The 24920-nt window shown below is 39.2% G+C and overlaps 1 protein-coding gene across 1 annotated transcript in view; it reads right to left on the bottom strand.

The window, feature by feature from the left end:
• Positions 1–24920, bottom strand: part of LOC149323362 (poly [ADP-ribose] polymerase tankyrase-1) — a 103978-nt gene that overhangs the window by 55185 nt on the left and 23873 nt on the right. The window contains exons 4-5 of the mRNA XM_089488838.1: positions 17291–17327; positions 16559–16634 (exon numbers count right to left, since the gene is read on the bottom strand). Of these exons, the coding sequence (XP_089344964.1) occupies positions 16559–16634; positions 17291–17327 (113 nt within the window). The remainder of the gene's footprint in view (positions 1–16558; positions 16635–17290; positions 17328–24920) is intronic.

The following is a 24920-nucleotide window of genomic DNA, read 5'->3' as shown; positions in this document are numbered from 1 at the left end:
CTTAGATGTAGTCGTTTGGCCCTGGAGACTTCATTTAGATTAATCAGGTATTACTGTACTATCTCTTTGCTTATTTTGTGTTGCATTTTCCCTATTGTGTCCTCTGCTCCATTTTCCTCAGGTCAAGCACCCTTTTCCTTTTGTGGGAAGACTGAGGCAAAGAAGGTGTTGGGTAGTTCTGCCTTTTCTCTGTTCCCTGTTAGCATTTTGCCATTTTCTCCAGGCAGTGGCCCTACCATTTCCATGTTCTTCCTTTTGCTGTGGGCATAGCCTGAGCATATTTTGTGCTTTCGCTTTTCTGATTTTCTCCTTACACAAGCTGGGTATTTGTTTGAATTCTTCTTTTGTGATTTCCACTTTTATTCATTTCGTTTACATGTCCCTTTTGAGTCTCATTTAGCTGAAAGACATCCATCCTGGTTTCTTTAGACACCTCCCATTTTTCCTGCTTGCTGGAACTGTTTGAAATTGTACCCTCAACACTTTTAAGTAACTTCCATCCCTCATGAGCCCCCCCCCCCAAAATTTAGGAACCCATGTGTTTTCTTTGAATATATTGTACATGAGATAATTTGGCTAAATAAATATATGGCTTTTAGACAGTACATAAATACAGGGCTAATAAAATTAATTAAAAATGTAACATTAAATGCTAGAAGGGTCCCGAAAGCTACAATGATTGGGCTTGTTAAGTTAACAAAATACTGATAGGGGAATATTACAGGTAAGGAAAGGTATAACCAGGGTTGTCCAAATTCAGAATGGTTGGTACAGCTTTGCAGTGGTTCTGCTTTCACCTGGCTGACTGTTTCCAAAAGAAGCTGAGGAACTTCTGTTTGGCCTTATGGCAGTTATGCTTCAGGACCGCCCCAACCCCATTGTCCAGCTTATCTCCCATGCTATTTAATAATATCTACTACTGAGTGAAACTACTGGATGGGTTTTACTAAAAATGCAGTTAGTTGCACTAAGGGCCTTCAAGATGATACTGACACACAACTGTCCTTCCCCTTTTCATCTGATTCAGATGGGGCAGTGGACTCCTGGTTAGTTTCTGGGTTCAATTAAGATTACTAGATTAACCTATAAAGCTTTCCACGCTCTGTGGTCATAATAATTGAAGAATCACTTCTTCCTATATGTTGCTAACAACGACCTAAGGTTGATAGAGGTCTGTGCCTCACTCTTGGAGATTGCTGGTAAAGGTTATCCTGGAACAACAGTCAACAAGCCTTGTGATCCTAAGCACTGTATTACCTGTATGTACCTAATAAGACAGGAACATAGTGACTGGCAGGAATTATTCAATTAAAGAAAACATCACTCGTCAAGTGGGGTTGCACTTCCTTTGAAAAATGATGGACACCGTTTGGTGATACTGCTGGATTCTCACCTAGAATTATGATGTCCATGTTTAGGTCGTGGCCAAGAGTATGCCACTTCTAGAGGCGTTCCATCTGGCCATAGTGATGCATTCCTTGGATACATCTCACTGCATTACTGGTGCAACACACTCTTTGGAGCAGCCTTTGGAAATTTAATGATTAAAAATACTGCAGTTATGATTTTAACTGGGTCTTGATATAGGAAGGCTGTGATGTCCAGGTTAAAATAGCTGCAATGACCACTGGTCCTGTTCTAACCACAGTTCAAAGGGTGACTGATGTCTAAAGACAACTTCAGTAGCTCCAACTCAAGCTATATGAGGACTGCTTTCTCCTATTTGAGATGACGTAAGTGCTGAAATCCTACAAAGAGCTTCTTTTTCCTGCAACATCAACACCTACCATTGCATTTGGAAGGAAACTGAGAGAACATCTCAGGGCCTATCACCAGATTTGGAAATCCTCCCTACTGAGGAAACCTTGTCTAACTCCCCTACTGACAATTTCTCTCCAAGAGGGCAAAAGGCTTTCTATTTAAAAAGACATTTGGCATGCTGAGCTTAGTTTCTCTCTGCTGCTTTGCATTTATATGCCTGTTTTTAATTTAATTATGTTTTAACTAGCTGGGTTTTTAAAAATCTAATCTAATTTGATTTTATTGTGATCCTGTTTATTTTACATACTAATCCATATGGAGGGAAGGGTTCTTTGCTACTTTGAGAAGGCCTGGGCATGTTGAAACAGGTACGATTCCCCACTTCTCTCTCTTTAGACTGAGGGATTGAGGGTTATTTGTCAGCAGGTAAGCATCTGTTTGGAGGTCCCCTTTATCTAATTCCAGCTGTCTGGGTATTGAACTCTTGAATCACAGTAAAGTCCAAGCAGGTAGTTAATAGCAATGCTGTGCTTAAACATTTCTAAGTACTGGAAGTGGGACAATGAACAGGCTCTCTGGTGATCTTTTAGTCTATTCATGATATGCAGTTATAGATATACTGTACAAGCATTCACACTCTCCTTAGGGAGAAACACAACTTTTCAATGTCTAGGAACATTATTTTCATAACATTACATTACATGTAAAGCATCATACACTCATGGCATTACAGAATATAGCACTTTCATAAGGGCTAAACCTTTCTATCTCTCCTCAGCAGGCATCTCTATGGTTCTACATAGAGGAAGACTGCCACTCTGAACACTGCTGGGATGATTTAACAGGCAGCCAGGGGTTAATATACCTGTCTAGCAGTATCCGTTACATTCAAATGTAAAATACAACAAAATCCAAAATTATAACATGAAATATCTATTTAGCATAGCACAGATCTCACCAGCATTGTCTGGGTAGTGATCAGCCAGGACTTCAGTATAAAAGCTGTCATGGACAACTGTCTTTATAAGGAAAAGGGTGACTCACATTCTGTTTACCTTCTATCTCTATCTAACAATACATTCTATTGTTTATATTTTAATGTTTCAATTTAATATTAAAATGCTAATATAAATTATAATAAATATAATAAATATAAACTAATTTATAACTTCCAACAGGCCTTTCCAACAGTTACCCTTCCCAGAGATATAGAGATATTTGTCTATTCTTCCCCGCCTACGTTTCTGCTTTTTTAAAAATGCTTTTAATGTTTTTAATGTTTTTTATACTATTATTGTTTAATTCTGTTTTAGTACTGGGTATGGGTGGGGGGAGGTAGGGTTTGATTTTTAACTGTATTGTAATTGATGTATTTTATTGTTGTAACCCGACCGGATTCTTCGTGATTGGGTGGGCTATAAATAAATCTTTATTATTATTATTATTATTATTATTATTTAATATTAAAATTTAAATATTTCAAATAAAACAATCAATCTCTTCCAATCACAATAAAGGTCTTAGGGTGATGCAATATGACAGAACCACTTGGTTCTTCGCTGTCTTCCATCAATTACATCAGCCAGTACACTGCATCTATCTTGTGTTCATTATAAGCCAATTCACTCTTCATGGTTTTTTCCACCAGCTTATCATTATTTATAGTTAGGCTGGCTTTATGCCTGGAACTAGTCAGTGCCTATTCTCTCAGTGACACACATATACATTTGACAATACACATTTATATTTTATGCTTTATAAAAATACTATCTACATTTCATGTCTTAAATTCTGCAAATGAAAACCCAATTCAAAGTCCAGCCAGTATCAATGTTTCAGGGGAAGGTGAAATATACATTAACAAAAAATACGCGCAGATGAGAGGAGAGGTGTCTTTGTCTAGAAAATAAGAGCAGACAGCTATCCATACCACACCACTCCAGCCTTCATTTCAGCTGGAGATGAGGATTATGGGCTGTAAGATTGCTTTAGCCCAAGCATCCAAAATACTAATATTCCACAGAAGTTATATACAAATCCTGCAAATTGGACCGCAAAAAAGACCTAGAAATACTAAAAGATCTATACAGTTTATGCAAATGAGATTGTACAGAAGCAGATGGGACATTTTAGTCTTTGAGAGATAAAAAACAAACAAACAATTTAGGCATTCTACAATATTGTCCTTTGAAGAGTTATAAATAATATCCTTGAGTTTCAGCCACCGATATGGAATCAGTCAGACAGACAAAATTAGTGGTATTTTTAAGATGCACAAGTCCTGTGGAGTGGATTACATTTGGTAGGGAGTAGGAGGGAAGAGGGAGATACTGCTGACAGCTAACTAAAACTAATGCTTCCCCTTGTGAGAACATATGTTTTCTGTCTCTGGGTATTTGGATTTTTTGGAATACTCTTGATTCTGCACCCACAAATGCTCCCATGGACATGGGACAGTTTTACACACCATAATACATTGAAATTATCTTTGGAGTCAGAAAATAACATAGATTTTAGTGAACATTTTTTTCAAAAAAACCCCAACCCTACCTGAAGAAGGTTAAACAATCCTCCAAATCAACAACTATTCCACTGAAAAAAATCCTCTCATTTACTCACAATTTAGATAATATTGGCAAAATTAATATGATCTTTATCACTGCAACTATCGCCAGAGCAAAATGTACTGCCGAAGAAATTTCCCAAGGAGAGAAATTTTTACTCTTAGGCTAAAGAGGATTTTCCTCACAAAGCTTTGAAGAGCCAGCTTCAGTTCTCTCACTGTCCAGGCTCTTCTCCATTTCCTTTGCTCTGATCAGTTTCCTCATTCTTACCCCTCACCCTAAGATCCATGACTGGGGAGTAGTTTTGCCCAATCTCTTCTTTTCTTCTGTCGATTCACGCAGCTGGAGAGAAAGTCTAGAACTTTGTTGCTTTTGCTCCCATTTCCTCCTTTAAGCCTTACTGTGTGTCTTTGTGCGTGCGCTTTCTGTGCCTTTAAGTCGTTTCCAACTTATGGCGATGCTAAAGTGACCCTATAATGGGGTTTTCTTGGCAAGATTTATTGACAGTAGGGATGTAATTGCCCTCCCCCAGGCTAAAAGCATGCAACTTGCCCAAGGTCACCCAGTGGGTTTCATGGGCAAGCAGGAGTTGAACCTGGTCTCCATTCATAGTCCAACACTCAAACTACTAGGCCACATTGTCTCTCACAAGCCCTACTACACCTTGCTTATACTCTACATCAGTGTTTCCCAAACTTTGGTTCTCCAGGTGTTTGATACTTCAGCTCCCAGAGGCTCTAGGCAACAGTAAGGTATTCTGGGAGCTGAAGTCCAAAACATTTGGAAGACCAAATTTTGGGAACCCCCCCCCCCACACACACACCATCCGCCTGTGGTGAATGTCTCCTGTCTATACTCATATCTGTCTTCTGTCTATACTCAGCTACCATATCTTCCGTCCATCTTTCCACCTGCTCTTTCCCTTACTGGCCTGAGAGCCTTCCTATACACCCCGAGCGATCCCCCCATGTTTTCATTTCCTCATTTATAATTTGGCTAGCAGATTGCCACAGCACAGTGTTGGTACGGCTATCAATTACTGGAGTCCATCACCAGTTCAGAATGAACGTCTGACAGAATGGGACATTCCTTTGTTGTGTCTGACAAACTGTTTTTACACAGCTGTGGATTGAGCAGCCAGGATTACCATTTTAAAACATAAAGCATTTTAAACATTTAAGAGATGCACATTAGAACCTACCAGTCTGATCAATATTGTGTTCATGGCATTTTAAAAAAGTATAATAAAAAGAAATTCTGGAGTCATAAAAACTACCAGAGCAATGGCACTTAGAATCCCATTAGTGCACTAATATACAAAATTGCAAAATTTGCTTTTTGTAAATGGCGATGCCAGTTATTCTTCATGACAGATGCTACAGAGACTGTGGCCTGGGAGGTATTTCCTCAAACTGAATAATATTTTTTAAAATATATTGTAAAGTTCCAGCATGAAGACATGGTGTTAGACGTGTAAGCTGAAGGAGTAAAACTCATACTGATCCATTCAGAAACAACCTGGAATGCAAACCACAATAAAACTAATTTCATGAGCATCAAGAGGTTTTAGCCTTTTTCCCCATGAAAACTACAGCCCTCAGTGCTACATGCAAACTGCTTTTAATTTGAGGAAAGTTCAAAAACAGCATTCAGAGCTAAAGCAATGTTTCAAAAATAAAATATCACTGACTTAACAAAAGCATGACTCTGTGTACATCCCACTAAAAACAAATACCATGGAGACCATTTACCCAATACAGATAACCTAAAAGAAAGATTTAAAAATGACAAAACCTTCCATTTATTTTAGTAAATGCCTACTCCCTTGATTGTGGCCATACGGTTTACCATTCCTGCTATTTCATGTCTTGTCTTGTACGTGTTTTGTACATACGTGTTTTATGTTCTGCCCTATGTCTTTCCTTTTATGTAATTTTATACTTGTGTCCAAAAAAATTCATTCATACACACACACACACACATATGAGAATATAATTGTTGTTTCTGTGTGTTTTCAATTCTCACTTATGGCGACTCTAAGGCGAACCTAACAGGGTTTTCTTGGCAAGATTTGTTCAGAGGGCATTTACCATTGCCCTCTTCTAAGACTGAGTGAGTGGGACTTGCCCAAGGCCACCGGGTAGGTTTTCATGGCTGAACAAGGATTTGGAGTATGGTTTCTTACAGTCCTAGTCCAACACTCAAACCATTACACAACACTGGCTCTCTTGAATATAACATTTAAACCAAATGTGCTAAATCAGGTTAACATTCTTTAGAGCATGGGAAAATTTTCTGAAAAACTGACATCTTTGCTCATAGTTGACACCAGCTTCAGTCTTCTCTAAAATTCAAGATACATTTAAAAAAAAAAACCTTAACCAGTATCTTCTGAGAAAACTGTTTGCCTATTCAGCAAGCATTATGCTTCTGGCACTGGGACTAAAATAACTTTCAACTGCCTGTGTGCAAAAGCTAAAGGCAAGTACAAAATAACATTGGACATTTCAATGTGAGTTTGTTTTGAGTTGCTTACAAATTACAGAACTACCATGCCAAGCAATACCACAGAAATGTAATTTGAAGAACCCTTTAAATAGAAGCTACAATTTTTAGTGTTTTTAATCTCAAATGTTTTTTTAAAAATATATTCCGCAAGGTTCTAATCTTTTAGGGCCTTGCTTGTGTGAAAGAGGCTCAGCTAACTATCTCTTGTTCAGAGCATTCTCTTCTCTCAGTTGTGTATACAGCAAATGCACTGAATACCAAAGCCACAGCCTCTGACATTCAATGTGAGAATGATTAGTTTAAGGATACAGTTCAGCTACTGATTTTTCCCCTCATTTCATTTATATACTTGCCTTTCTCTAAGGAAGGAACCCAAAGCAGCTGATTAGGACTTTCAGAATAATAATAATAATAATAGTAGTAATAATAGGTAAGGAACGGTAAGAAATAAAATATTTGGTCTTCCTCCCTTAGTTATCCAGCTAAAGAACAGAGGTGAGCAACTGTGGGGGAGAGCACAGCAAAGCACCCAACTTACATACACTGGGTGATTTCCCTCCCCAATCTCTCAAAACAGATCAAAATTTGGCTACTCCAAATCCCTCATGCAATCTTAAAATCCTGCCAGATCCCCACCCATGCTCAAAAATCAACTGAAACTGAACGAGAAGGTGAGCAATGTTACTTCCAGTTTTCATTTCAGCCAATTCTGGGGCATTCTACCAGGTTTTTAAGGTATGTGGTAGCAATATACAGTACTTTATACTTTCCGGTGAGCAAAAACTACTGCATTTTGCAGTGTGTTGGAGCCAAATTTCAAACTTTTTAAAAGGTCTGGGGGCTTTGGGAAGCTTGAGGAGCCAAACCTTGCAGCCTCAAGGGCTGTATATGGTCTGTAGGCTACACTTTGTAGACCCTTAAAATGATAAAATGTTCGCTGTCTGAATTTGTTGTTGTCAGCTACCCTCCAGTTGGTCCCAACACATGGCAATCCCGTGGATGAGATATCTCCAAGCTCCCCATCCTCCACTTCTCTGCTTAGTTCCTGCAAATTCATGTCTGTGACCTCCCTGTGCTAGTTGTAAAAATGTCTTAACCTTTCCTCTCAGGATTAATGGTTTAGGTTTCACTTTATGGTTAGGTGCTTGCCTTTCTGACAACAGTTTCAGCCTACTGAATTCTCCTGGCATACAAATGCCTATTTAAAACTGTTTTAGTCAAAACCAGTCCACAAGTATCACCATAGCTCTTGCCTCCAATTTAGGAAGGCAAAACCAGAACAAGAAAAGCAGTTGCAACTAATTTACATTTATAGCAAGTCATCCTCATCTTCTACATTCCAGGCTGTACTATGTACAGGTTGGTTATCCTACATGCCAAATTAAGATTTTCAGAAAAACAGTCATCTCTGTATGAGGATCTTTGTTGTATAGCCCTGAAGGAAAATCTTATAGCAATAACATACCAGATCATCCAAACTGAAATAACTAAATATATTGCATGAGAACAAGTGTGCATGATACTCAACAACCTTTAGAGCAGTGGTTTCTTCCAGATGTTTTCGACTTCAACTGCCAGAATTCCTGACTATTGGGCAAATTGGGAGCTGAAAGTCCGAAACACCTGGAGGACCAAAGTTTGGGAATCGCTGTTCTAGATGAAGCACAGGCTTGCACATTCTACATTTAGGCTTTATTTTATAAAGGAACTTTGACCATGTCCTGCTGTCAGCTGTTTCAGATGTATCACGTGCACTAACTTGTGTTTTCTCTCTGGAAAGAGTTGTCTTCCTAGTAATCTTCTGACTAACTTTGGGGACCATGCTTTCCCTGTCTAGCTCAGTAGATATAAAGGTCAGATAAAATATTTGCTTCAAGAAGCTTTGAGCATGCCATAAAAATTCCACCAAACCCAAAGACTAGAACAGCTTTGGAAAGAAAATCCCATTCATCTCTTCAAGAGTATGTTATTCTAAATCAGCGTTGGCCAAGCGCTGGTTGTGAGTCAGTCAATATAGCCCACAAACCCCAGGCCACTATGCCCCCTGCCCAGGTTTTGTCCAAAGAAAGCTAATTGCCCTTTTCAGGGTACAAAGAGGCAATTCGCTCCATTTCAGTTGTGATGGCTCCTTTCAGGCCTACAAAAAGTCTTACTCAAAACAGAGTCTAGTTGCTTCCAGATAGGGGATCAGCAAGCATAAATTGGAAATGACTTGATGGCAGACAACAAGACATAAATACATTACAGTAAAGAAACCATGGATACACAAACTGCAGTATAAGGATTATTTGTATATAACAGATGTAGAGGAGACATGGACGGTATTAAAAAAAAACATAATTCCAATACACATTGAAGAAATAATACAGCTTTAGACAGCTTTAACTGACTTGGCTCAATGCTAGGGAACTCTGGGAATTGTCGTTTTGTGAGACATTTAGGCCTTCGCAGAGTTCTGGTGCCACAATAAACTACAAATCCCAGGATTCTCTAGTACTGATCCAAGGCAATTAAAGTAGTCTCAAACTGGATTACTCCTGCAGTGTGTTTTGAACCATAGAGAGAAACAGAATATGCGTTTGTTACATTTTCTATTCAACACATTAATAGTGTCCAAAGCACAGATATGCTTGGTAGTGTTCTCTAGCACAGGTGTGCTTGGGTTTTTTCACCTATGTCATATGAAAAATTATGGGAGTGTCAATACATAACTATATTTTTATAACATAACAAGAGAGGGGAAACAGGACTTTATTCTCATTTATCTTGCTTCCAACATGCAACACTTTTAACCCTTATTTCAGCATTGTGTGTTCAGGTCATCCAGTACAATGGGCAAAAGATGAAATGGTTCCCTCTCCTGCCAGTGACAATCTGAAAAAAACCAAGAGGTGGGTCCTCCCCACACAAACCTTTGCATAGCACATCCCTATGGTCCTTCACTTTTGTTGAAGGGCTTTTTGTTAATTAAAAGGACATTAATTTGTGTTTCAAGTAGGTTTTATTCTGGCAGAAAAGCCAGAAAAAGAAGAACTGTATAATTTAATGTACCATCATGAAATACCATCCATCCCAGTACATAGAGAGGAGGGAAGGGACCACTGTACTTTTGTTATTCTAGCTCAGTGACTCCCAAACTCTGTTCCTCCAGGAGTTTTGGACTTCAGCTCCCAAAAGCCTCAACCATCTTGGTCAATGGTCTGGAATTTTGGGAGCTGAAGTCCAAAACTCCTGGAAGGCCAGAGTTTGGGAGTCACTGTTCTAGCTCTTCCAGCAATTCCCCAAGGCCACTGTAAAACGTGTAACTCAGAGGTTGCCTCTGAGTTACAGGTTTTACGGTGGTCTTGAGAAATTGCTGAAAGAGCTAAAATAACTAGCTCCTGGTCTGAGTGAACAGCTAGGACTGACAGGATAAGGACTGGAAGAACCCTCAGAGTATCACAGTGATACACAATGTAGAACTATTGTAAATAGTCATGTGTAAGTCTAATCAAAAACTGACCCAAAAAACCTTGGTTGACTTATCTATGGATCAATGTATTTACTGTACCTTAATTCATAAAAACTAAAAGTAGAACTGCCCCTTCCGCTCTCTCTGTCATGGTGATGCTTTTGACCTTTTTGAACACCTGGGTGGGGAAATGGCAGTGGTGGCAGGTTTTTGGTGCTTCCCCTCAATGGTGTGCCAAGAGGAACTGGGTATTGAAGAATTTTAATAAAACATTTGTGGATGATCGCTATAATCACTGCTAACATAGGCTCAAAACACATTGCAGAAATAATCCAGTTTAAGACCACTTTAACTGCCCTGGCTCAGTGCTAGGCAATCCTGGGAGTCGTAGTTTATTGTGGCACCAGACCTCTCTGACAGAGAAGACTAAATGTCTCACCAAACTACAGTTCTCAAAATTTCCTAGTACTGAGCCTGGGCAGTTACAGCAGTCTTAAACTGGATTATTTCTGTAGTGTATTTTTGACCATAGTCATCATTTTCTCTGCATTGCCTCTTCATCTTTTTTGACATGTGTGCATTTTCTTAGCCCTATTTGCACCTGGTCGCTTCCTCCACACATCACACAGCCACCATTTACTGTAGTTCCCTCCTCATCCACCCAGCCTTTAGGGTAATCGCAAACAAGTCATGCCTGCCAGAATTTTCTAAGTTCTTTGAATCGTTTTCCTTTATTTCATTCTTTACATCCTTTATTACATGCCTCTAGGTTTTACCCTCAACCAATGCTTGGGCCATAGCAAAATCCATAATTTTGGCCCCCAAACCTGCCCTCTATTTATACATGAAGCTGACTTATAGTCGAGTATATACAGTACTTCTAAGAGGTGAAATTTGGCTCTGTTGCTTACCATAAGCCAATTCCCCTTCTGTAACACTAAAGGCAGTTAAGCACTGAAAAAACAAACAAACCAAAAAAAAAACTACAGAAGAAGTAATGAAGTACACTGCACAGGCAATTTATTTTAATGCAGCACTGTAACAATTGTTTGATAATGTAAAATCTATGAGTCTGTATCATTTCCTTCCCTATTGTTGTGCTAAATGGCTAACACTATTTAATTTAATTCACTGAATTACCATGTAAATTGAACTTATTATTTCTGATAGTAATATGCAGTGTATTTATCTTTGACCTGTATACTAGCCACTGATTTACTGTCAACATATTTGGAATTTTCATTTCACCTACAAGTGTAGTGCAATGCCTTATTTACAGTTAAAATCAATGCCAGACACTAACATAGAAGACACATTACAGTAATACAGATAGATATATGCTTTTCAAGCATATATAAAAAGAAATTGTGCCTGTTGAGATCTCGCAGTTATTTTTCTCCCTGCAAAGACCAAACGAGAGATGGTCTTTAGCAGGCATCAATTAGGAAAAACCATAAAATACTACAACTTCAGTAAAAAATGGGTTTTAACGACGAAGTCAACAGTACTGATGGTACTGGTGGTCCATGGAACATTAAGCCTTGAAGGTTTTATCTGGTCATAACTTCATGGTAAAAATCACACTTCATCTTAACATTGTTTTACAAGGAAAGCTGAAAACAGGAAATATTACAAGATGATATACTAACAGACTGTGTAAGATACTATGCATGGAGCTTCTCAGCTTTTAAAAAGATGGAGATCCATAACAGCCACTATTTATTAACTATATTGTTGTTGTTATTGCTGTGTTTTGGAGTACAGCAAAACATGGTTTTCTGTTTCAGCCTTAATGTACAAATTATCTCTAGGTATTAAACCAGATATGTGCAGAGATATATTAAGTTGGATCCAGAGCAATGTGAAACAGAACCCACAAACAACTTATTTGAGATATGGTGCTGGAGAAGAGTGAAGGAAATTCCATGGATGGTCAAGAAAACAAACTAATGGGTTCTAGAATAGGATGAAGCCTAAACTCTGCCTGGGAGTCATGACGATTAAATTGAGACTGATATACTTTGGCCACATCATGAGAAGGCACGATTCATTAGAAAGTACAATGATGCTGGGAAACGTAGGGGGAGTAGAAAGAGAGGGGGATAGAGGGAGGGCCCTTCATCTGCTTTTGGGCCTAAGAATATGTCTGCCTCTTCTTCTCCACATACCAGATGGTTAGACATGATCAGGGAGGTCACGGGTCTGAGTTTGCAGGACCCAAGCAGAGCAGTGAAAGATGTCTCACCCATAAGGTCACCATGAGTCGAGGTTGACTCAAGGTCAGTAAAGTTGAGGTTGACTCAAGGGAGGTAAGTTTCACTGAATCTCTCTTAGCCTTTTATATCTTGAGGGCCTTCTAAAACAGGATGTGAGATGACGTTATTGACTGAAGGTGAAGGAGGAATCAGTGAAAATCAGCATTACCCCTTCCTCAAGCAGGGAACCATTGCGGCATTCCAATTCTTTCTGGCAGAAAACTTGATCAGAAAGGCACTGCTTGTTGCTAGACGTCTTCTGTAACTACACATAGTATACATGCCAATTATATAAACCAAATAGATGGTGTTAAAATCATTTTAGTTACATTTATGTGTGCCATTGTGTGTAGTAATTATCAGTGAATTTCAATGGTACCAGCATAAGGAAAGGTACACAGATTTTCCAGTAAAAGGGTAAAGGTTTCCCTTCTGATAAGATTGTGTAGTTGTATCTGACTGCAGGGGGTGGTGCTCATCTCCGTTCCTAAGCCGAGGGAGCCAGCATTATCAAAGACGAGTATGTGGTCATGTGGCCAGCATGACTGCACAGAACACTGTTACCTTCCCATCAAAGTGGCACTTACATATTTATCTACTTGCACTTTTATATGCTTTTAAACAGCTAGGCTAACAGAAGCTGGGACTGGTGATGGGAGCTCATTCCATCATGCAGTACTTAGAATCATAGAGTTGGAAGAGACCACAAACTGCAGATCCGCCAACCTTGTGATTGTCAGAGTCAGTTTCTTAACTGCTAGGCCATTTTCCAGTAGCATCACATAATCATATTTAATTATGCCTTAAATATTATCCTTCAGTGAATACTGAAACCAGGAGGCCTCCACCTTAGTCAAAATTAAATTATCAAAAGCAGTGGGTACAACCCTGTTCCCAGTTAAATAAAATTATTCCCTAACAAGAGTAAGGACAGCCACTACACAGGTAGAGTTCTGTGAGCAGAACTTTTTTTGGAGTTTTGCATAAGTAATATCAAAATATATAGAGATGAACCAAACACTTAAGCTACATCTACACTGCAAAATTAATGCAGTTTGACTGTCATGGCTCAATGCTATGGAATTCTGGGATTTGTAGTTTTGTGAGATCTTACTTAGAGCCCTCTGGTGCCATAAATCCCAGGATTCTATAGGATGGCGACATGACAGTTAAAGCAGTGTCAAGTGCATTAATTCTGCAGTGTGCAAGTGCATTAATTCTGCAGTGTGCAGCAGCCTAAGTGTTTAAAGAAGAAAATCCAAATGGTGCTCCTCCAAAAGTACCAGATGATTAGGGGGAAAAGGTGAAAAATGTAAATCTATTCTTATTCAGTTTTGCACCAAACTATCTGAATAAACCTATAGTAACTGCCACAGTCCTGACATCAGAGGAAGAGAAGAGGCAGGCACATGCCTAGAGCCAGAAGCAGATGAAAGACCCTCCTTCCATCCCAACTGCCACTGCCTTGGCGGGAAAATAAGAAGTAGGCATAGCTCCATTGTGCCTAGCTCCAGAAGCAGGCATACCTCCATTGTGCCTAGCTCCAGAAGCAGGCATACCTCCATTGTACCTAGGCCCAGAAGTTGATGAAAGGCCCTCCCCTCCATCCCAATTACCACTGCCTTGCCCTGGAGAAGGAGGAGGTAGTACTTGCTGGACCTAATCCCTTCCCCCACTGTCATCCCCTTTTCCTTGTGTGTTTGTGATTTCTTTAAATTGCAAACCTGAGGGCAGAGTACTGTCTAATCAACAATTTGTAAGCTGCACTGAGAATCTTTGTGGAGTAGGGCATATACTCTAAAATACATGCATGCATACATACTAAAATAACTGGCAATCTGTATACCTGTAATGGTATTCCAATCTTTGCCATATAAGGCTGGCCATCTCACTCTGTCTACTGGAAAGGCTTGCTCTGAATATTGAGCAGAACTCTAAATATCAGTATGCAAAGGAATCTTGTAGCACTTTTGAGACTAACTGTGAGAAAGAAGCTAGGGCACAAGCTTTCACAGACTTGGTCTACTTCCTCAGATGCATGCACCTGAGGAAACAGTCCAAGTCTATGAAAGCTTATGCTCCAACTTCTTTCGCACTGTTAGTCTCAAAAGTGCTAAAAGATCCCTATGCATACTGATATTTCAGACTAACAAGGTTCAGTCTTTAAATAGTGAGCAGCCATCAAACCTAATAATTACAGTGCGCCTGTGTTTTACGCGGGCGTGCCATACGCGGCTTTCAGCATACTCTGAAAGCCGCACCGAAAGAGTCCGATGTGCGTCCTGGAAGAATTAATGGGGCGCGCATCCGTGGCGCACATGCACTGCTGCACCGCCATGCGCCACAGGCGTAAGCCCCATTATTTCCAATGGGGCTCCAGCATAGGCGGACTTCCCCTTATGTGGAGGGATCCAGAACGGATCCCCGCATAAGGGGAGGGCCCACTGTATACAAACATCATTATTTGTTGTTCTTCTACCTTGAAAGGAAATCCATCCTTCAGATCAATTTATATGTTGCTACATCTCAACAGTTTTAAAGCTGCAACATTTGAGCTTCTTCCTCTTATAAATATTTTGCAGTTCAGAACATTCAAATATTATATTACTGAACAATTAAAAGGATACTTGATGATATATTACTCTGGTGGTATCTAATTATGGGTTTTTAGCTACTCAAAAATGCAATGATTTTATGTTCAGTACTTTATATTAAGAATAGTGCTTACAAAACAAGCTTCTCTTCTCTCTCTCTCTCATACACATAGACAGTAGCAAGAATGTCCCCAAAAAGAACACTATATACAATTTCAGTAATTTTTAAATACAAAATGCTTTTGCAGTCTATTCTAAGGAGATTCAGAAATGCATAGTGACAAAAATATTTTATATTGTCTCTGCTAAGGTTTAAATCTCCATGAGCTCAATAATTTAAAATACTCTTTATGTCACCACTGAAAAGTAAGTATACCTTGATTAATTAAAACCAAGGACTTGGGCCCATCATTTTAGTACACTACAAATTAATACAGATAGCAATGCTAAAAAGATCCAAAGTAGTGGTGATTTTCAGAACTGTAAACACTGAAATATATGAAAAGAATGTGCTTAGCTTTGTCAGGATCATGTCCCCAAAATTTAAATAGATTCTTACTGCATTAGAATTAATGGATTTCTTTAAAACTGTTTTTGTCCAAGACAGCCAACCAGTCATATACGAGCCACAATTTGCCCCCAATTCTGTGTCTCTTCTCTTCACCAGCTTGACTGGGGAGAATCCTGTCTCACACACAGGAGTAGCTACTCAGTCCGGTTTCAGATTCTGCTATGAAGATTTTGGCAAACAGTAAAAGTAGTCACTGAAGGATAAGATTAATCTGCTATATGAACAAGCCCAGACTTGTGATACCAAATTAAAATATTTTCAAGTAAGCAAAAAATAATAATAATGGTCATATACTTATTATGTAAATTAAGAGGAAATGACATGAGGTCTGGCCAACACTCTGCCTTTGTATGTTCTTCCCCTTCCCTCACTTCTAACCCAATCAATTTCATTCAGCAACCCTGTTATGTAAAGCTGTAGACAGACACTGAAAGCATAAAATGTTAAAAGTTAATAATCAGTAGCTACTAATGCAGATCTGAAATTTGCTCTAAGAAGTCAAATAGCAGAGGCACAGCATCCTATCGTCTTCAGCAAACAATACCAGGAAAAAAGTACACTAGATGAATGATTATTTTACAGTCATTATCAACTAAAACATGGAGTTTATTTTTATTACCAAACAATCCAAAGCATAACTCAGCTGGCATTTAAAACAAATGGTATTACTACAAGTACATGCTTCACCGAGTCAATCAATCTGTCACAAACTGTCAATATTGGACATATCATTTAATTTCATGGTGAAGACACACAAATTACAGCACCTCTAGAAAACTGGGGTTAAGGATATTGACAGGTTAGCTGTAAAAAACAAACAAACCCGCAAATAGATTAAATATGCACAGACTTACTTTTCGCCCATCACTTGCATGGCAGTTCACATTTAAAGGTGTCAACAAAGCCATTAGTTTTTCTTCATTGCCACTCCTGCATTATGAATAAGAAATAGGGTGGGAGGAATGCCTCATCAAATAGTTGATATAGAGTTTCACATTAATGCTTTATATTTGGCATGTTTAGAGAACCACCAACAGTATGCATTTGAAACTGCAAAAATACCACCCTGAAACCTATGCATTAAGAGTAAGATTACAATGTAAAAACATGACAATAATCTTTTAGATTAGATTGCAAATAGTGAAAGGCATTTTCCAAACATATCTTTTTTGCTATATTCCATAAGACACTATAAATAGCTTCAAATCTTTTGCTCAAGGTTTCTTATAAGCTTTAATTTTTTTAAAAATGTAAAATATGCCTTTAAGCTGTAAAATAGAGAGAAAAAGAAAATACCCTAAACCACTTCTTGCTAAAATGATCATTCTCTAAATATCAATGAAATCTGGAATACATTATGCCAAAAATCCAACCACCACCATATTGCATGATCACAAATAAACACGCTATTTTGCTTTTTTGGCCATTGGCTTAAATCCAAAGACACTATGCTAACAAGCCTTGTTCATCTACATATCATAAAATGATAATGACAGAATGACAGATAATAAAAGCCAGTTTTTTTGTTCTTGCTCTCTATCACCGCTCTTTAAAAACAACCAATTTGTATTCTGAACAGCACTCACCTAGCAGCTTCCAGGAGTTCGTCTTTCTTGTATTCACCTAAATGATTGCAAAATATCATGCTGTTAGCATTTGGCAGAAGACAGATTAAGAAATGCAGCAGGAAGCAAATACAGAATTAAACAGAGAATAGGAGAGGGGGGGAACAAGCAAGCCCACACCCCGCTGGGTGATGGAGCTGTGACGTTAGCCAGCTTGTGGAGGCAGCATCACCAGTGCCTTGGAGACGGGCAGCAAATTGACGCAGCTTCTTGTCCAATCCTCAGATGAAGTGGCTTTTTTCAGACAACCAATGAATGCTAAACCTATGTCCAGAAACAATCCCTCTGATAACAGCATGGCAGCTGAATACAATACATCCTCCCTCACCTTTCCTGCTCAATACCACCACTCACTAGCATAGGATTAAAAGATCAACAACCCTAAAACAGTGATTTTAAGGGGAAAAGATATAAACCTCCAGACTCTGAAGCCATTTCTAGTTGAAAGTCTCTGCAAAAATATTTTTCACCAGAGCGTCTTAGCCTCTGTCTCATTAGAGTACGTTTCTAGCCTTAAGGAAAGCAATGCATCAGTATAAAACAGTAGGGAAAGGGCAAAAGCATTCTGACAGATGCACTTAAAATCCACCATTAAAAGGTCTGTCTATTCTTCTGTCTTAGGGCAAAATTCTAAATTCACGCCCTAAATTGTTATACCCTATTGCCAAGTCTTCCACTAGATATCTAAAAAATTTTGCCTTGAAAATTTCCACTAACCTACTGATCTTCAAAATCCCAGATAAAACATGTATGAAACAGATAATTTTCATTCAACTTCCCCTAAAATACAGATACCTCGATGTAAAAGCCAGAAACTCAAGGATTTAAAGTAACAGTGTAACTAATCTTACTACAGGCCATGTGAATGCTGCTGTTTCTCTTTGTTATATTTACAGAACAAAATCATGTAAGATCAGCAACACTAAGGAGACCAGTGTTCGAAAGCCTGTTCTGCCATTGAAATTCATGGGGAGACCTTGGGCACGTGACACTCTTTCAACCTCAGAGGAAGGTAATGGCAAACCTCCACTGAACAAATCTTACCAAGAAACCTCATGATAGGTTTGCCATAGGCCAGGGCCATCATAACTCAGATATGACTTCAAAAAGAGGACTTATACGTATATTTGTTTTAAATGTTTTTGGAAACCAATAAAAATATATATTTGGAAATAACTCAGATACGACTTGAAGGCACACAACATGTCCCTCAAACCATCTATGCAAAATAGGCAAATCCCTCTTCCCTTTACCATACGACTGCAGCCATCTGTAGATTGAGGGCCAATTCCCAATTCAGTCACGCTTAGAACACTGACATGAATGGGTCTTGGTAATGGTTACTAACATTTCCCACTGATTTCAATAGCTCTTCTCTAACCATGACTAAATCTGGATCATAGTCAAAGTTGAAATATTTGACATGAATTCCGGAACTCTGAAGCGTGTCCTCTTAATTTTTGCAGGATTTTGCATTCGCAGAATCATAGGATCATAGAATCGTAGATTTGGAAGAGACCACAAGGGCCATCCAGTCCAATCCTCTGCCATGCAGGAAATCTCAATCAAAGCATCCCTGATAGATGGCCATCCAGCCACTGAAGGAGGAGACTCCACTACACTCCGAGGGAGTTTGTTCCACCGTCGAACAGCCCTTACTGTCAGGCAGTTCCTCCTAATGTTGAGGTGGAATCCCTTTTCCTGCAGCTTGGATCCATTGCTCCAAGTCCTAATCTCTGGAGCAGCAGAAAACAAGCTTGCTCCCTCCTCAATATGACATCTCTTCAAATATTTAAACAGGGCTATCATATCACCTCTTAACCTTCTTTTCTCCAGGCTAAACATCCCCAGCTCCCTAAGTCATTCCTCATAGGGCATGGTTTCCAGACCCTTCACCATTTTAGTCACCCTCCTTTGGACTCACTCCAGTTTCTCAATGTCCTTTTTGAATTGTGGTGCCCAGAACTGGATACAATATTCCAGGTGGGGCCTGACCAAAGCAGAATAGAGTGGCACTATTACTTCTCTTGATCTAGACACTATACTTTTGTTGATGCAGCCTAAAATTGCATTGGCCTTTTTAGCTGCCGCATCACACTGTTCACTCATGTTAACTTGTGATCTACTTGGACTCCCAGATCCCTTTCACATGTAGTCTTGTTCAGCCAGGTGTCCCCCATCCTATATCTGTGCATTTTATTTTTCCGCCCTAAGTGCAGTACCTTATATTTCTCCGTGTTGAATTTCATTTTGTTAGCTTTGGCCCAGCTTTCTAATCTATTAAGGTCATTTTGAATTTTGATTCTGTCCTCTGGAGTATTAGCTATTCCTCCTAATTTGGTGTCATCTGCAAATCTGATGAGTATGCCCCCAATTCTGTCATCCAAGTCATTGATAAAGATGTTGAATAACACTGGCCCCCAGGACAGAGCCCACTTCTCTCCAGGATGAAAAGGAGCCATTGTTGAGCACCCTTTGGGTTCGGCCGGTCAACCAATTACGAATCCATGTAACTGTTACGTTGTGCAGCCCACATGTTACAATTTGCAAGAATGTCATGGGAAACCTTGTCAGAGGCATTACTGAAATCAAGATATACTATATCCACAGCATTCCCTTCATCTACCAAGCTGGCAATTTTATCAAAGAAAGAGATCAGATTTGTCTGGCATGACTTCTTTCTCTGAAACCCATGTTGATTTTTTTGTGATTATGGAATTGCCATCTAGATGTTCACAGACTCTCTGTTTAATGATCTGCTCTAGAATCCTTCCTGGTATTGATGTCAGACTAACTGGATGATAATTGTTGGGATCCTCATTTTTCCTTTTTGAAGATGGGGACAACATTTGCCCTCCTCCAATCTGCTGGGACTTCTCCTGTTCTCCAGGAGTTTTCAAAGCTTATTGCCAATGGCTCCGATATTACATTTGCCAGTTCTTTTAATACCCTTGGATGTAGTTCATCTGGTCCTGGAGACTTAAATTCATTTAGATTAACAAGATATTCCTGTACTATCTCTTTACTTATTCTGTGCTGAAATTCCCCTAGTCTGTCCTCTGCTCTGTTCTGCATATGAAGGTTCCTTATGCCAAGCAGGTAGTCAATTTTTCAGAGGCAAGCCTCAGCTACAGATTCTCACCAGCTTGGCTGCTGAACAGTGTTCAACTGGAGATCCTAATAACCTTCTGCATCTAGTGTATATGATCTCTTCCTGCATTATGATAGGGATTCATGGGAAAGTTTTTATACACTTTTCACTTTGGGAATCCAGACGAAACAACTATCAACAACATCCTGCTTCACCTCCTAGGCCTGGATTCTAATTAACAGTCTATCAGTGGAACCATCCCTCCTCTGATTTTCACTCACAAGATACTCTGCCAGCAGCAGAGGTGAAAAAGCAATTTTTACCGATCCTTTCTCTCCTCGCAGCCTTTTTCACTGCACAGTTCTGCTCCAGACAGACCAGGGCCCTCTTGAACAGTGGTACTCCATACTCTGGTGGCAGTTCATAAGCCAGCAGCTGCCCATTTGTGGCAAGTTTCCAGGAAAGAAATAAAAAAAGTGGAAGCAATGGGCACAGACTACAGCTCTCCCACATCAGAGAGCTTGAGAAACACAGCTCTAGACCATCATGGGGGTGGTGCACAAGACGATAGAGGGTGTGTGTGTGTGTGTGTGTGTGTGTGTGTGTGTGTTTTTGAATCTCTCACACAAACACACACATACAATGGTCCAAAACAAACTGCAGAAATAATCCAGTTTAAGACTGCTTTAACTGCCCTGGCGCAGTGCTAGGGAATCCTGGGAATTGTAGTTTATTGTGGCCCCAGAACTCTGACAGAAAAGTCTAAGTGTCTCACAAAACTACAGTTCTCAGAATTCCCTAACATTGAGCGAGGGCAGTTAAAGCGGTCTCAAACTGGATTATTTCTGCAGTCTAGTTTGGACCAGAATCTCTCCTCTATAGTCTTCTCCACTTATCTTAACCCTCTTTCTCTCTGTGGAAGATAACTCAAGAACTTCACAGTTATCTTTACTGACGTATGGGTAAATGGCAACATGCACAAGCTTCTTTATTTAATTTATTTGCCTGCAGAAAATTCCCAATACCTACATGCATAACATAAATTAATCAGAACGGGTGTGGCTGTAAATGGAGAAATTAATTTATCTGAATATTTGGGATTAAAGAGAGGTATATCCTAAGACTATGAAATGAGTGATTTTGTATGAACAAATGGAGTAAGAGCCTGCTGGCTTTGAGGCTTGCACTAAAAGACACAGCAAAGGCTCTGTGCAATGTCTGCCTTGACACTACAGTGGACTGCCCAATCCTACAATAACAGTGTTTGCACTTCATTTGCGAAAGTGACAGGTGTGCAGGAAGGGAAGAGCCATTCCGGTTTTTTTTAAAAAATGTGATATGTGCTCCTGAATTGGTGAAAGGAAAACATGTTCTTTACAGTAAAAGAAGGGATTTCTTGAAATGAGGCAACACAGCTACATGGTATAGCATTCTTTTATTTAGGACATTTATATACAACCTGTCTTCTATTAGGGAACTCAAAGGAGGCTCAAGTGTGATACATAAGAGGCCTTCCATCCAGAAACTGACCAGATATAGACCTATTTAGTGTCATACATAATTGTGCTTTCAACTACATCCTGGTTATTTTTTTAATGCTTATATGAACACTCAATGGGTGAATGTCTAACCCTTATAAAAAAAAATCTTTGGGGTAAAAAAACAGAAAGGTTTCCCAAGCTGTCTTGGTACTGAGGGGCTGCTATTTCTCTCTATATGTCCCAACTCAGATCAGTGTTCCAGAGCCTTTTTCATAATCCCATACCATGTACCATAACCATCCATTATGAAGCCAAGCCCTCCCTCCAGTCCATCTGCCTTGGTCCTGGCCTTGGAGGTAGAGAGGAACTGCTGGACCTCTTACCCTTTCCCTCCACCACTTCCTTCTCCTTCTGTGTCATGTCTTTTTAGATAGTAAGCCCGAGGGCAGGGAACCGTCTAACTAAAAAGATTGTATGTACAGCGCTGTGTAAATTTACAGCGCTTCATAAATAAAGGTTAATAATAATAATGATGATGATGATGTAGCAATTAAAGGCATGTATCCCTCATCCTTTCATTTTTTTTAAAAAAAAATCCTTTCTTTCAGCCCAAGTCTCTCCCCCCCCCCCAAGGTTTCTATATAACCTCAGCCATCGAATTTGCCACCACAGCAACATACACTAACTTGCTTTCTTTTTAAACAGGAAAACAAGCCGTATACAATCTAACTGCCTTCCCTCAGAGGCTAATTGAGTTTCTAAAAGCACAACTCATGCTGGTACAAAGGAAGCATGGTGGGAGAGGAAGAAGCATGCATCTTGTTTATAAGACTATTAGCACTTTCAGCCTCTAACAAGGAAGGCTGTTGGGTCACATGCAGCTTGTTTTCAATAAAAATAAAGAGGAAACTTGGTTTTCACTAGGCCAAATTCACTGGTGCAAAAGGGATTCCATGGTAGGTTCTCTAGAGGGATCTCCGGTGTCTAGCTCAAAAGAAGTTATCCACCACTAATAAACAGTCAGGACATCAGCAACTAAACACAGAGCCTTGAGTGATGTAGCCTGAAGGCTATGGAATGACCTTCTACATCCTGTGTTCACTACAACTGAAATTCTGATTTTTCAAGAGGGCTAATCTGCTAAAGAAAACACCTGTATGCTCTGTGTTTCTCCAATGTAGAACAGGATATTTGCTTTTAATTACTGCTATCAATGGTAATTTTGATTTTGTGAATTTAGTTTGATAGATTTTACTTTGCTGCAGACTGTTTCAAACAATGCAAAAGCAACATAGAAGTTACTTAAAAAAATTGGAGAGAGCCTTAACTCTCACTAGAAGACAACATGACTAAACTGAAGCTATTGCATTTTGGACTACCATGGGACATCATTCACTGGAAAAGATGATAACATTTTAAAAAGTGGAAGGTAGTAAGAGAAGAGGAACACAACATTTTAGAAAGATTGATTCTATAAAGGAACCACAGCCCTGAGTTGATGACCAGGCCTCCTGAAGGTGTCTCATTCATTAGGGCATCGTAAACTGAAGGCAATAACAAATACACAAACAGAAACCTATAAATTCTAAATACAAAAGCATTTCAGGGAAAAAATGTATCACTTACATTCATCACCTCTGCAGTCTGGCATCTTATTACCAAACTATTTTGAATTAATCCTAACTACACATTCTGTAGACAAGGTACAGTCAGCCCTCCATCTTTGCAGCTTTGACGTTTGTAATTCTGATTATTTGTGGATCTGATTAATATGTTCTCTCTAGGAATCTTTAAGTCTCCAGCGCAATTCTATGGCCAATTTCTGCTAGAAGGACCTAGAGATTCCTAGAGAGAACACATCTCTGGGCATTTTTAGATTTTCCAGCGCTATACTATGGTCAATTTCTGCCAGGGTGACTGTAGATATGCACTGGAGGATGTAGACATTTCTAGAGAGGTGGTCTCTCAAATAAAAAAAGTGGGTTTTTTTTTTTTACCTGCAGTTCTTCCACTTTCACAGATGTCATGCACCCCCAGGCCCAGTGAATGTGGAGGGCCCACTGTATTTTAGAAGTCAAACTGATCAGTATCTTTTAGCAAATTTAAATATAAATGCAATAGCACTTTTCAGACATCTCCTTTCTAGCACCAAATATGGAAAACAAATGATGGTAAGTAAAATTGTTTTGACATTTCATTTTATTGTATCAGCAACAAAGACAAAGCAAACACAGTAATGCAACAGTCACAATCAAATTAGGAAACAGCAACTGTTACACAAATGTAAAAACATTTATGTCATGATCAACACATTAGGCGGTTTTGGTGACAGAAAGTTTTCAGATTTTAGCAAAAATAATTTCTCTTACCTGAGTAAACAATTTAGTTAAACAAAATTGGTAACATGCATTTATGTCAACCTCTGCTTCTGCAGTACTTTTGCCCTCTTGACTGAAAAGAATAATTGTCTCCGTCTTTAAAACCAGGCTCAGAGATTATGGTTAAAGGGAAACAGGAGACAACTGAGACAGTGCTGTAGAATGTTGAGAAAGACAGCCACAATGCAGGGTATGCAGCAAGACAGAGAAAGGCTGTGGTAGAAAGGGAGTCAAGGTGTTTTAGGTATTGCTTGCAAAGCTGAATAAAATGTGCATTTGTGATAATTCTATGACATCACAGTAACTCTGCTAACAGCTGTACAGGGAAGGAGGGGTTGAAACCACTATCAGGTTTTTAGCCACATTAAGTGCACAGAGACAAGTAGGATGCAGTCCAGTTTTCACAGTTTGTCATCCAAAGAGGAAAGAAAATAATTGTTTGTAAAAGATTTTCACAAGCTCAAAACGGTGACAGAGCCCTCACTACGTTGAATTGGTAGCATGCAGAAACAACTTGCCCAAAGAAGGTAAACAAGCACAGAGGACCCCAAATTATTCTTTCCTAAGAGTCTAATCTAGCTTTGCAATATGATTCAGTATACAAATTAAAAAGATAGGGTGATAAAACACAGCCTTACCCT

The sequence above is a fragment of the Sceloporus occidentalis genome, unplaced genomic scaffold, assembly GCF_023333645.1.
Source record: "Sceloporus occidentalis isolate IW3139 unplaced genomic scaffold, rSceOcc1.0.p SCAF_1, whole genome shotgun sequence".
Taxonomy (NCBI): Eukaryota; Metazoa; Chordata; class Lepidosauria; order Squamata; family Phrynosomatidae; genus Sceloporus; species Sceloporus occidentalis.
Note: the sequence above shows the minus strand (reverse complement) of the source record. Positions and strands in the feature narration are given on the sequence as shown.